This window comes from Rhea pennata, chromosome 6 (genome assembly GCF_028389875.1).
Source record: "Rhea pennata isolate bPtePen1 chromosome 6, bPtePen1.pri, whole genome shotgun sequence".
Taxonomy (NCBI): Eukaryota; Metazoa; Chordata; class Aves; order Rheiformes; family Rheidae; genus Rhea; species Rhea pennata.
Window position 1 is genome coordinate 2,176,105 of NC_084668.1, and position 14,235 is coordinate 2,190,339.

The 14,235-nt window shown below is 41.6% G+C and overlaps 1 protein-coding gene across 3 annotated transcripts; it reads left to right on the forward strand.

Moving 5' to 3' along the window:
• Positions 1–914: 914 nt before the first annotated feature.
• Positions 915–13,847, forward strand: ARL5A (ADP ribosylation factor like GTPase 5A). Of its 3 annotated transcripts, none has more exons than XM_062578577.1 (7): positions 915–1,100; positions 1,609–1,711; positions 2,960–3,020; positions 6,045–6,192; positions 7,353–7,436; positions 12,166–12,317; positions 13,109–13,847. In XM_062578577.1, exons 4-7 carry the CDS (start codon positions 6,049–6,051, stop codon positions 13,155–13,157), a joined length of 429 nt encoding a protein of 142 aa, XP_062434561.1. In that variant the 5' UTR covers positions 915–1,100; positions 1,609–1,711; positions 2,960–3,020; positions 6,045–6,048; the 3' UTR covers positions 13,158–13,847. The 3 variants fall into 3 exon arrangements, with proteins under 3 accessions (XP_062434561.1, XP_062434562.1, XP_062434560.1); XM_062578578.1 differs by lacking the exon at positions 1,609–1,711 and adding an exon at positions 2,756–2,855; XM_062578576.1 differs by lacking the exon at positions 1,609–1,711.
• Positions 13,848–14,235: the final 388 nt, after the last annotated feature.

Consider the following 14,235-nt stretch of genomic DNA (forward strand, 5'->3'; position numbering starts at 1 on the left):
GAGCATTAAGCTTCAGCTGATCCCTGTTCTTTAGAGCAAGAAAAATACTCTTGAGAGATCAAGTAGAATTGTCAGCTGGAGCCCTAGAAATCACCAACTGTTTAAAACAATGGTATTTTAAAACAGTACGTTGGAACTTTTTGCCTCCTCATGTTGATCCTTTCAACATTTATGAGTGAAAGCTTTCCCCGCTGTAGTAATTACAGAATGTGTTTACTCAAAACTGAGATTCCCCCGTAATCTCTTGGTTCCGGAAGGCGGGGCTCACAGAGTAACACCGCGTAGTCCTTCGGGCAGAGCCCCGGGAAGGAGGCTAGCACCAGAGCCTGCTCCATACTGCAAATAACCGGTGTTTTCCTGGCGCGCTTCGCTCACGCTCCGCTCGCTGTGACACCGCCTATGCCGCCGCACCGCGGCGCCGCCTCACACCGTAGCCCCGCCTGGGCAGCGCTCCGCTTAGGCTACGGCCGGGAGCCCGGCGAGACACCGGCTCCGGCTGCGGCGGGGCCAGGCGAGGAGCTGCGCGCTTGCCTGGGCCCAGCCCACCAGCTCCTGCTGCTGCTGCCGCCGCCGCAGCCGAGCTCCCCTCAGGGCGCGGGGCGGGGCGGGGCCGCCGCTAACGGCCGCCCCGGGGGCCCCGCCCCGCGTCACGGGGACACGTCAGCGGCGGGGCGGGGCCAGTGCGCGCCCGTTCCCTCCCCCGCCTCCTCCCGGGCTGTACGGTGGCCGGCGGGGTCGGTACGGCGGCGCGCGTTGGTTCCCCCACTCGCTCCGCGGCTGGGCCCGGCGGGGCGAAGCGAGGCCGGTGGGCGCGGGCGGAGCAGCGGAGCGGGGCGAGCGGCGATGTCCGTGCGTGGGGGGCGCACGGCCCGCAGTGCGCAGCGCGAGCAGGCCCGGCGCGGCTCCAGCCCGCCTCTGCGCCGGCAGGCCGGGCGCCGGGCCGGGCCCTGAGCCGCCCGTCCGGGCGCGGCGAACAGCCCCGGAACAGGTGCCGAGGAGCCCGCGGAGCCCCGGAGCCGCCGCGGGGGAAAGGGGGCGGCGGCGGCGGCCGAGGATGGGGATCCTCTTCACCAGGATCTGGAGGCTGTTCAACCACCAGGGTGAGGGCGCCGGGGCGGCCGCGGACGTGTCGGGGCGCGCGGAGGCGGCGCGGGGCCGCCGCTGTGGTGAGGGCGCGCGCCCGCCCGCCCGCCGCGCGCCTCCCCGTGACGGCCGCCGCTGTGGTGAGGGCGCGCGCCCGCCCGCCGCGCGCCTCCCCGTGACGGCCGCCGCTGTGGCGAGGGCGCGCGCCCGCCCGCCCGCCCGCCGCGCGCCTCCCCCTCCCTCAACGGCTGCGGGCGCGCGGCCGCCTCGCGCCCTCCCTCAACGGCTGCGGGCGCGCGGCCGCCGCTCGCTGAGGGGGGGAAGCGGGAATTCCAACTCGGCGGCGATGTTAGTAGCCCTCGAGGCTCCGCCTGGGCTCTCCGCGGCGCCTTCCGTCCTGTCAGAGCTGGGCAGCTGCCGCGCGAGCTGAGGCGCGCTGCGTGCCCGGCTTCCCCCCCCCCCCCCGCCTACAAGTGGCCGCTGATGCTTAGCGCGAACGCAACCAAAATATATTTTGTCTTGTAGCGTCTGGCCCCACCTCAGGCTTCCTGTTCCAACTGATTTCCTAGCGTCTGCTGGGCTGGCAGCGCCACACCTGAAACAAAGCTGCCTAGTTATGTGGGGTCAGGTAAGCAGATATTTTTACAATATTGTGCAGTTATGCAAAGTTATTGAAAACTTGGGTTTAATATCTGACGGTATATCAGACAACTCTGCAAAACCACACAATATTGTTAAAATCTAGGTGAAGAAACCCCGCTTGCCTGACCCCTGTCCCCCTCTCTCTTTCCTCTGTAATAAATTGATGCAAGTATACTTTGTGAACGCAGGAGTTGATCTCTGGTGGTCTGCAGCTCGGGCAGATGTATAATGGCTTTTTGTTGCCCTTGTGGGCTACTTGGGGGGGGGGGAGAAAACCCCTTCTCACGCAGCATTTGCTTGCATGAATAGCTCTATTGAAGTCAGTGCTCTTTGTGCAAGCAAAAGTTGTGTAATGTAGCCTAGAGCAGGCAGCACTTGCTTGTCCTGGAAACCGTAAATTAGAATGTGCCTGACAACACCAGCTGTAGGATTCAGTTTCAATTTTGTGATGTATAGGAAAGGTGTTAAATAGAAACAATAATTGATTCTTGGCATTGAGCTCCAGAATGCGTTCTCATATGTGTCAGGGTAGTTTTGTATGGTACTTGTTGGTTTATATAAAACTAAATTAGTTGAAAGAGTACTGTAAGATGTTCGTCGGCAAATGCATTCTCTGGTTCCAAACCTCATGAAAGGAAAAGGGGATACTGTGGGAGACAGGTGGATCACCCTAATGACAGCGCAAATCAGCTGCTTTTTTAATTCTTTCTTTTCTTTTTCTCTTTTTTTTAAAACTACTGGGAAGGAGATTAAGATGTTGCTGGCCATAATAGAAATATGATCTTGGAAATGGACATTTAACATATGTAAGAACATGTGTTTTAAAGAATATCTTTACTATAGGGAGAAATAGGGAATGAAATGTATTACATTTTTAGTTGTATTTCAAAAATGTTCACAAGTTCCAGAAATGATTCCATTATGAGATTGCTCTAGCAATTTAGAGAAGGAAAAAAACTAAACTTAATCTGTTAGAAATTATTCATGTAGATGTGCAGACAGGGATGATGACAATTATTTATCTACTCAGGTTTGTACACCTTTGTGTACAAGCTCACTTTTAGGTATGGCCCATGGAATATGACACCTGAAATATGACAAATGTTTGCTTAGGAAATCAGTCTAAAAAGGTAACGTTAACCTTGTTTCGTAACACCTCTGTTATTTTCATAGCAAAGTTAACTAGGGGTGACTAGTGTTACTAGGTGGCTTACTGGTAATATTTTTATTTCAGAGCACAAAGTAATCATTGTTGGCCTGGATAATGCAGGAAAAACAACCATTCTTTATCAATTGTAAGTATAAACTGAAGATGATGTTTAATGTATTTCAAGGTGTATTTTGTACATATTCATCTGACTTGTTTTAGCTGCTTCTTTTTACTTCGAGAACATTATGCTGAAGTTGACTGAACAGTATAGGTGCTTATGAATCACTGTGTATGTGTGTGCAGAGTTTGGAAAGGTGGTATTTTGCCTGATATATGAATAAGATTTTGTTGAGAGTATTTATTTATCAAATTACATTGCACTTAGGCAGTAGTAGCAATCACAGTTGTCACAATGTAGGTTGTTTGCCAGCTGTATAATATATGATTGTGTTTAGGATTAGCCACAGGTCAATGATGTTAAACTGATCCATGCCATAATATGTAAATATTAACAAATTGTTCCAGGAGGAAAACCAGTGAAGCCTGACTTCCCCCTACCCATGATTTGTGTCCTATGTACAAGACCTACTTGATATCATTAGTGATACAGGATGAAGGAGGGAGACTTAAGCATCAGCTGAGCACAGGATGGTCCTGAACAGCCTGTGCTGCCTGGTTAGGACTGTATATTCCACTGCCAAGGGAACGGACTCCAAATCATTGGTAGCTCTCACCCTTCTTGGGTGGCTTCTGGCTTTAATAGTGGTATCGACTCATATTTTATCATATGTGGACCTTGCCACTCATTTATGTGAAACTTGTATGAACTTCATATCTCTGAGTCCTCAACTAAGTTTTGATAAAGCAGCAGAAATTTTTCTACAGAGTCAGAAACTTCTAGTTGGGAAAGGCAGCTCAAGGTCTGTTTAAATAAGAAACAGGTTTGCATTTTCTCACATTACGTAGTCTGTTATTATAAAGTATTTCTGATTCAATATCAGAAATAATTCATGTTAAGTGATATGGCCATTCTTGTCCAATCCCAAAGTTAAATTATAGATTCTTTTAGTCAAATTATGATCTGCTTTTGCCTTTCTGAAATGTGAAATTCATGCAGTATTTTCCAGCCACTTATGTTCTAGTACACTGTACAAAGAAAGTGGAAGAAGTGAAGGTGGCTGTCATTATTCAGATTGGGTGGAAGAGATTTTAAAAAAACATAAATAGAAAAATGTACATATTTTAAAACTATTAAGTATTGCTGCTGAGGGCTGTCCTCAGTGTATTTTAATGCTGCCTTTGTCTTTCCGCTTCCTCTACAAAAGTCTCAGGATCCTTCTTCTTACCCTCTTCAAATTTTGCAATCTCAGTGTTTTCTTTTTGCTTTTGTACAGCTCATCTCTGTATGTTGCCTTTTCCTTGTACGCTTTTTAGCCCCTACAGGACTTCTCCATTACATTTTCCTGTATTCTCCTTCCCCAGCTCTGTTTGCTCCTTTGAAAGTGCTCTGCACCAGTACTATTCCTCAGTGCTTCCTGTAGGCTCTTCCTTAAACCCTACCCTGATCTTGTATATCCCATTTTTTTCTTCTTTTCTACTGTTTCTTCATGGAAGATATATGCTCTGAGCATGAATATGTTTAACTGTTTCTATATGAGATGGGCAGAGATTACTAGTAGGAATACGTTGGTTGGTGTCCTGACCATTACTTTCATGATGTAGACAGTCACAGCAGACACTGGAGTGGTGATTCTTCTAACAGATATTGGCAGCTCCACAGATGCTTCATTTCCTCCAGTTCTCATATTTAGATCGCATCCCTCCCTGGTAGCCCTACAGTTTTGCTCTCTGATGACTAGAAATGCCATTACACTTCATGTTTATCTTGTTTCAGTGGAGAGGAAAAAAGCCCTATCATATTGCAAGCTGAGAGATGCCAACAGTTTGACTGTGAAAGACTGCGAGTTCAGCCAAGGAAAGGGAATTTGTGGTTTGCCTTTTCTAAACTTAAAAGAACTCTACTGGAAACTGATTTTTTAAAATCTAAAATCAGCCAAGGGCATCTTGCTATATCACTGTTATTCTCAATTCCGTTTTTGGTTCTTTCTCTTTCTAATCCTTCTTTTCCTTATCTTTGCTTCCTTAAAATGCATGTGGTGAGACGATAGCTTGTATATGCTGTTAAGACACTGGGTAACTAGGATTGCTTTTCAGAGTACTAGACTGTCCTTGTAGCTCTTCATGTCTTCTGTTCTTTGTATCCTGAAGTAATTTTCTGGCACTATTTCAAGTCTCAAATTGCTGTCACTGTAACCAAATGCTCAGTTAAAACTTCAGAAACTTTTCATGTAAAATGATGACTGTATCAAGATTGTTGAAAGAAAAAGTAATCAAAAATTTTTAAATGATTGACTTTTTTCCTGAAGCTATGTTTATTTTTCTTCTATGACCAATAGAGTAGAGTTTGAGTAACTTTAACTTCAGGAGTATCCAGAACGCACACTTGGTTGTTACTGTTGATGTGAAACTGGTTGTCTTGATGGCAAAGTTGAGCCAAGCATCTCTAAAACAGTGTATTGTCTGCATTTATCTCTGAAAAGCAGAGTAGTTGGACTGTATAGAAGGAAAGAGAGAAGAAAGATTGGAAATAATGCAACTGAAGTGTTTCTGAGTTGTGAAGAAAATATGCTAATACAGAAGTATGTAGTATGTTTGGAGGAATTAGATGATGAGTTGTTTTTCTGCAATGCTGGAAATCCTGTGGCTTAACTGTATTCTGGAAGAAAGATAACTACGTTCTCCCATACTGTCAAAAATCAGCTTGGAAAAAGAAAAGTAATAGCTTAAATAGCTTCTCAAGTACATACTCTCTCAGCTTTATAATTTAATTATAATATAGTTTTGTAAACAAACACCCATGTTTATAATTATTTAAAATATAGTTTTGTTTGCTGAGTCCTTTCTTATTGTTTTCTCCCCTCCACACACACACAACTTGTCTCTATTTGCTGCTTAAGGTGAGTTTGCTAGAATTCTCCAGATGAGCTTTCTACCTCAGAATAGATGTCAACCTGAGTTTTTAGAGAAAAGGGTTAATTCTGAGTTCTAACATAATTGATAATGCAGATAATTTGCAGTTTCTCATTGAGCTGATGTCTTGTTTTTGCAGTTCTATGAATGAAGTGGTACATACGTCACCTACAATAGGGAGTAATGTAGAAGAGATAGTGGTTAATAACACACGTTTTCTAATGTGGGATATTGGAGGGCAGGAGTCTCTTCGATCTTCGTGGAACACCTACTATACAAACACTGAGGTAAGAATGAATTCCTTCTTGTAAGATTTATTTTAATTTTTGCTGATGAAGGAAGTATAACCTATCTGAAATTTGTGGCAGACACACTTCCAGAAAATTGTTAACTATAAATGTTACTGTAACTTCCTCTCATATTCAGGATACTTGTCTTTTGATTTCCAAGTCTCCTTCCTGGATGTCATGCAACATGATTGTGTATTTCTTATGTGAGGTGCATAATAGGGATTGCAGTTAAAAACACCTTGTTTTTATGGATTCTGTGTTGCGGGATCTGCTGCCTTAGGGCAGTTGCTCAGTCTGTCTTGGTGCTGCAGGTCGCCATGTTTACAGGTTCCCCGTTGTGGAAAGTGAGTGCTGTATCTGTGTAGCAAATGCTCTGAAAACCTATGTAACCCATCACAGGACAGACTAAAAGCCTCAGAAATTCTTATTCAAAATTCTGAGAGTTCTGCTTTGCAAGATTCCATGATTAATTTATGTAAGCACTGCCAAGAGTTTTGAGAAATGTTGTTAGCAAGGAAAGTGTAGCACAAATAGAGAACTTGGTTAAAATAATAATAAGTCAAAACTTCTTCGTTTATATCAACTGTGTCTTTTTTTTTAAATAATTTTTATTATAAACCTTGTTTTCTTGTGCTTCACTATGAGATGCTATGATTATTCTTGTGTGTATGCACTTGAAGTATGGAGCTTATGTTTTTTAACTCCATTGTGAGAGCTTATATATGTGTTTAGTATTTGAAGTGAAGGGAGAAAGCTGATATACTTTCTATATGCCTTTCTAAGGATGCAACAAATTGAGGGATCTGTGTGTTATCTCAACTATAGTAAGCAAAGAGCAAAACCGTATCTAGGATAGCATAAGAATATTTTCCTTCAGTATAGGTTTTGCAATTGAAAATGGAAAATAGAAATTCAGAAAAGGTGATATGTCAGAAATACTTGTATACAAACAACAATGTAAGTTTTAAACCACACCAGTGCTGAGCCACAGTCCCAGTCTGTGGCTGGGAGTCTTGCCTGGAATAAACTGATACCTGATAATGCCATTGACTATCTGGATATTCTCATGGGGATAATGTTTTGTTTTATGTAAGGGTGTGTGATCAGAAATATGTAGTTCTCTGAAATGCTGACTAATAACTTCTAACTTTTTAAAGTTTGTGATAGTTGTTGTGGACAGCACAGACAGAGAGAGAATTTCTGTAACTAAAGAAGAACTGTATAAAATGTTGGCACATGAGGTGAGTAGATGCAGTGTTTTCCTTTTTTTTTATATTGTGGATAAGATTTGGTTGTAAATACGTACCAAGGGAAACAGATTCACACATTATTTGTAGAAGTTCAGACTTAAGCCTGTCAGCTGGGGGTAGAGACAGAATGGAGGGAAGCCTCTCTAGTGAAGTCCAAGGCAAATGTTAATGATTGTATTCCCAGCTGCAGGTAATATCAGAGCTATCCTGCTCCTGCTAGTGGCTCTGTCTTTTGTAAAGCTCCCAATAAAGTTGTAAATTAATATGGAGTTACTGAAGTGAGCTCCTACAAAAGTAACTTTTCACCTTCTGAGTGCTTCAGAGAAGTAGGAGTTAGGACCTAGAAATGAATTCTGTGGCTTTGATCCTTAAGTACGTGTTACAACCTGAATGAGATCGTTTAACATTATTTTCCTTCAAAAAATTAAGTACCATTTTTGATAGCTTCATGGTTGCTGAACTTTTCTGTAGTGAAACAGATATGAGCTTATAAAAGTATCTTATAGCAACCAGCTATAAAACTCAGGAAATAAACTGCGGCCTTTTTGACATTTGGAACGTTAATGCTCTTGCAATGGGAAAAATGTTTTGGGTGTGCATCAGTGTGTGCTTGTCCCATGAATATAGATTTACCTATATTTTTCCCTCTGTCAGGGAACAAGTGTGAATTTCCTAAGGAATAGGTTAAGTAAGAGCGAGAAAAAAGTGAATAGAGACGTTGGGAAAGCCAGATGAGTCTGAGAGGAGACAAAATGAGGAAGGGTAAGATAGGGCAGGGCAACTGGAGATATGAGGATCAAAAATACAGAAGTAGGATACTGAAGGGGAGCATCCCAGTAGCACCTTCTCTTCCCCTGCAAGTAGCACCTTCCCCTGCAAGCATCCAAGGGACTGGAGGACGCTGCTCAGTGATACGTTGGGACAAGGGAGCAGAGGCGCACTGAAGGGATTCAGCCATGTGCATGCAGTGGGAAATTGTGCAGCAGAGGCTTACTCCCTCTCTTCTTGACCTCAAAGCTCTTAGGAAGCCCTCCTGTTGTTAAAGACAGGTTCCTGGGCCGCATCTTTGCTCTTGACGATATGACTGAAAGCTTAGGTTGTCCTGTTTCACAGAGCAAAGGTTCTGATGCTATGAGTGAATTGTTCAAGCCCTAGTGCGGGCTTAGTGTGTCAGAGGGTATAGTAGGTGTGCTAGAAAACAGTAATGTGAAGTTTTCTGATTGGATTTTTTCCTGAGTTTAAACAACCTAAGGCCTGTTTTACTGAAGTCATAGAGCAACTGGCAACAGTTGATATTCTGGTTTTGAAAAGATAACATCAAATATATTTAAAAACCCCCTTTGTTCTTTCTGTGCTTGCATAGCTGTTTACTGGCAGCAGCAGGAGTGAAACTGAGCAGATTTTCCTGGAAAGTTAAAGAAACCTGTGCAGGAATAGCCAAGTAATAAATGGGATAATTGACAAAAAGAAAAATGCATTAAAGAAACTCTTAAAACTACATGAGAAAGTTAGAGTAGCAATAGTCTTAAGTCTACTTGGAATTATAAAATAGAGTATAACCTACACACTTGTACGACTCTCTTTAAATTTGAGCCATGTGTCAGGTCTAAAATTGAGCTAACTATGTTTCTGATTCATAAATACTGCACTAGAGTTCTTCAGTGTGTAAGTTAAGGAACAGCTATTGCATGACATTGGAAAAACAAAATGTTTCAGTGGAGTTTGCTGTGATGTTAGTAATCTGCTCTTGAAGTGCAGCATGACCAGAACCTTGGTTTTTACAAGAGATGTGGTTGTATAAGATTTTCTACTGCTGGGACTTTTAAGACAAACAAGTTTAATGCAAACTGGATCCATTTTTACAAGATGACACCAAGGGCATTAAGCTTCCAAACTTAGAAGTGTCAGAATACACAGGTGTGCATAAAATAAATGGTGTTATATCCCAAAATATTACATCTATATTTAAACTATAGCCACTCTTCAGTAGATGGCTTTGGGAAGGGCAAAAGCTGTGTATCTGTTTTCTTTGATGTTTACCTTCTTATTAAAACTTAGATGTAATTTGGCATTCTGCAACTTTTTGCTTTGTGTTTCCATGTGGTGCTCATGTAAGTGGATAAATTTCAATAAAGTAAACGCAGTTTAAGATGAGCTGCTCTCCGGAAAGCTGGAAAAGTAGAGAAGGGGGATAGGCAAGCCTGTCTTACTTGTGGTGTATTTTTGTGATTAACTGGCATGGACTTGTGTTAGCTGGGCTACTAAAAGGTCTTACTGCATAGCCTTGTTTTTGTTTTTCTTTGTTTAATGCCCTTCCTTGTGTTAGTTCTACTGCTATGTGACCGTGCTTGAGCCACTGGTGTGGTTGACTGTTTAGCCACCTGAGCAGCAGAGCTGGTGTAAATGCAGTTATGAAAGTGTAGATGAGGAAAAGCCCTAGATCAGTAAGGTCTGGCTTTCTGGTTGTGATGGAGTATTAAACATGGCACTAGGGGACTGTTACCTTAGGGTCTGTTGCTGTCATACTTCAAATTCCTGAGCTGTATTACTTAGTCTTTGAAATTGTTAAACAAAATTTGCATATTCTTTTTCATAATGTAGAAATGAAAATGCAGATGGTATTAATGAACACACTTTGAAATGAGGGGTGTTTGGAACTCCAGGCAGTGTAATTGTCCTTGCTTTGTGCTGGGAGATTATTTCTGTGCTCAGAAAGCATCCATCTAACAGTAAATGTGCCTATTCTCTTCAGTCAGGATGTTTTGAGTATGTTCTGCTAACTTAACATGCCATGACATTTGAAAAGAACTATAATACATACAAAATGAAGTGAAAGTCAAATATGTATTTAGAACAGCTTTTCCATGAAGTCTTTTATTTCTGCTAACCAGTTGAATTAAATTTTTGTTAAGGCCAAATTGAGTTGCCCAGGTCAGTTCCAACTATTTTCTCACCAGTGGACCATTTGGGAATTAATTTTACTGTTCCTAAAAATTAGTGCTCCTCTATAGGCATTTAAGTGAAGGAGAAGACTTCTTTTTCTTTAAGAGGGACTGGTTTTCAGTAATATGCATCTGTACTAGTTTGGTTCAAAGCAGCTTGAGATAAACTAAAATTGCTTCTAGAATTGCTGCTGTCTAAATTCTGTTAGTACTGATGTTCCAAGTATTTCATCGTCCTTAAAGAGATATTTCTCCTTAAAGAGACACTTTGGTATTTGTAATGGGGTTGTTTGTGGAGACCCCCACGTTTTGATTCTAAAGTACTGTAAGTGATTATTTTCTAAAAATTCAGTGCATCCTGTACATAAGATGTTGTTGTGATTTACTTTACACTCTGCCAGTGCAAGTCTTGCTGGTTCTTAACTGATGGGACTCTCCCTTGCAGAAGTCTGCTGCGTAGGCTGAGTATGCATCTGGTTCTGGTGTGCCATGGTGCCAGACTTGATGTTAGCCTGCATGCTGCCTGCACCGAGTGCAGTAAGGCTTTGCAGGGTTTTACCATGTTCAAAATGTTCTGCGGGGATGAACCCCACTGCCCCAGCAGTCAACTACTTTGGTGCTACAGTCAGTCTTCGGAAGAAGCATCTTGTCTTGCAACGTGGTATCGTTCATGAAAGTGAGACATAGCAAAACGCCATAGTTTGTTTGGTTTGGATACAAAGGCAGGAACGACCTGCCAGGTGAGGGTGTTAAATGGAAGGCCTCGACTGTTAAACAGAGGTATGGAGTTGGTGTAATTGTGCGGTACTGTGCTCATCATAGGGTGCCTTTGTTCATCGTGTAGGTAACAACATAATGTAGGTAGTGGATGTTTTGGTCTGCTGGATCAAAAGATTTTGTGAGGTTAAACACTTACCGGCTGTGTGTTCAGGGTTTGTGTGTATGGTGGGGTTGGTAGTGGTGGTGGTTGTTCTTTTTGTTTTGTTTTGCTTTTTTGTGCTAGGGTTCAAGATCTGCTAGTTTGCTCTCAGATCCTTTGCCTCTGAGGGCTGATTCATAGCCATCTGGCTGCAATGGATCTTTGTCCTTGGGACTATCTGCAGTCCTTGTTCAGTGCTGCACCTCTTGTCTTTTGAAGTGTGAAAAAGGCAGCAAACTCGATTGGAGAGAATAGGTTGGCCAGGGCTAGGGAAGCTGCTTCTTGGCTCCTGCTGCTGCATACAAGCCATTAATCTTTTGCATGACCGTCACCTTGCATTGGGACTGGATGGATGGCTTCTGATTCCTCCAGTTCTAGGAGCTAAATGGTGGTCTCTTCGGTGAGTTAGTATCTATAAGCCCTCCTGCTTGTCACTTTGATTCATTTACCTCACTACTGTAACAGGGGCTAACCTGGGCTCAGTGTTGCTCTCTTGTCCTTCCTCACCAGACAGGTCATTTAATTAACTACTGAGAATATCTGTTAAAATCTCTTAAGAAGTCACAGCTGCATGTGGGAAACATTCCAGATTAACTGTCCAAGGCAGTAGGTTGAGCAGATGCTGTTGGAGGTGAGCAGTTTTATTCAGAAAATTAATAGCTTTGGGGCTTGAAGCTTCCAGATTCCCAAAACAGAATTTGAACTTGGTATTAAAGTTAATAGCACGTCTAAGCAGATACTGCAGTATTCACAGACACTCCCAAGTCAGGATTTTAGCCTAGTTACATTTCTAGTAGAAAATATGATTAATTGTTCTTTTGAATTTTCATCTTTTTTTTTCCTTCTCCTCTTTCACCAGGACTTGAAGAAAGCAGGTTTGCTGATCTTTGCTAACAAGCAAGATGTTAAAGAGTGTATGACAGTAGCGGAAATCTCTCAGTTCCTGAAACTAACTTCAATTAAAGATCACCAGTGGCACATTCAGGCATGCTGTGCTCTAACTGGAGAGGGGTAAGAATTATTCCTGCTGGAGGAGGGGAATCTTGAATGTTGGTATTTTTGTTGTGGTATTTGTGGTTTAACACACATGCCTAGCCTTTCTTTAATGATATAGCACTTCAGATTTTTGTTTTTAAAATGTATTGACTTAGGATCATATGTAACTTTGATTCAGCAACAAAATTAAAAGGTGCCAAAAGAACTTTAGGATGCAGTTGTTACTTCTTTTAAGAATCTCTCTTTAGTGTACCCTCTCGCTTGCTTCATAATGTCTGTGGCTGCAGCAGTTGCAATGAAAACCAGATTTCTTGGTATAGAAAGCATGTGCTACTCAAGTGAGCAGGGAATTCGGATTTCTGGTTTCTTTTCTGATACTGCTGAAATAAGCTGAAGTGGAGATCACAGTGGTTTGAAGACCAACTTTCACATTCAATCTACAGTCTGATCTCACAGGCCCAAATAAATATTTTAAGTTATACCGCTAACAGGGGTAAGAGGATTAGTGGGGAAATTTCCTGGTCTGTTAGATCACCTGATCAGAATTGGAGGTAACTTCAGTGTACATTGTACTGGCATCTGAAGGCTTTCACCATACATCACGTAATGAGATCTAGAGTGTTAGGAATTAACTGGTTTGGGAAATGATTCCTTCAGTCAGAATTAGAGATCTTAGGAAAATTTTAATTGTTGTTCATATAAGTTGATGTCATAGAATTATCTTTAAAATTATCCTGAGGAGTGTATGTATTCCTTAAAATTTGTAATTATACTTATCTCTTTTTTTTTTTCTTTTTTTTTGACAGACTGTGCCAAGGACTCGAATGGATGATGTCAAGACTTAAAATCAGATGATTTTTAATGACCTATTTGCACAGACATTGCTTAAAAAAAAAAAAAAAAAAAGCTGTACCCATGATTACCTTGACAGTGGCAGAATTAATGGGTTAGATGTATTTATAATGAACTGATTTCAACTTCATTTTCTACGTAGATACAAACACATATATAAATTAAGACCATTCAGCAAAAAGAAAGATGCAATTGATGGTTTGGTTTCCTGTTTGTTTTCCTCTGGGGATGCATATAAAAGCTGTGATCAACCTTCTTTTCAACATACAGCCACTCAGAACAGTCTGATGCTGAGCATGGTGAAGATGAAGGGAGAGGAAGGAGCTTTTGAGTTTTATTATTCCATTGTAGTCCTCTCTAGTTGAAGATGTTGGCTTTATTATTCCAGTAAATTAGCAAGCAAATCAATGACATAGATATCAACTTTCCAGTATTTTTAAAGTTACTGATGTTACAAATGCAAAAATATTTTCCTGTATGTGTACTGTACATATTTGTGTATATTTATACCTCAATTTTAGGTTAATTGCAATCTGTTCAAACCAGTGTGTAAAACTGAATCAATATGTTGACAATAGTACTAATATTTGACATTTCCAACGTCACGACTTTTCCCTTTTGTTATCTGTAAAGTTGTAATGTCTATTAGACAGCTGACTCACCACAACTTTATAAAGCAAACTCTCAAGACAATTGCTTGTTTCTCCCTTTTTTTTTTTTTTTTTTTTTTTTTTTTTTTTTTTTTTTTTAGGGAAGATGCCACAAAGGATTGGGACACACAGATCAAATTTTGAACTATAGCGTTGGCAGACAGTGAAAATTTGCCAGAGTTTAAAACAAAACAAACATTTTATTTTAGTTTTCATAGGACTAGATGATTTCCAGAAGTGTGTGTTGTCCTGTCCTATGCTACCACTTTTTCTTTTTTACAGTATATGTTCGTTTATGATTGAAGCCCAATAGAAGTACCTTTAGCTTTCGTAAAGGGCAAAATGTCTTTTTTTTTTTTTCCTTAACTAAAGAGGAGACATAAGCATGTTTAAAAGTCCCATTGGAATCTTACAAAACTAGTCTTACTCTG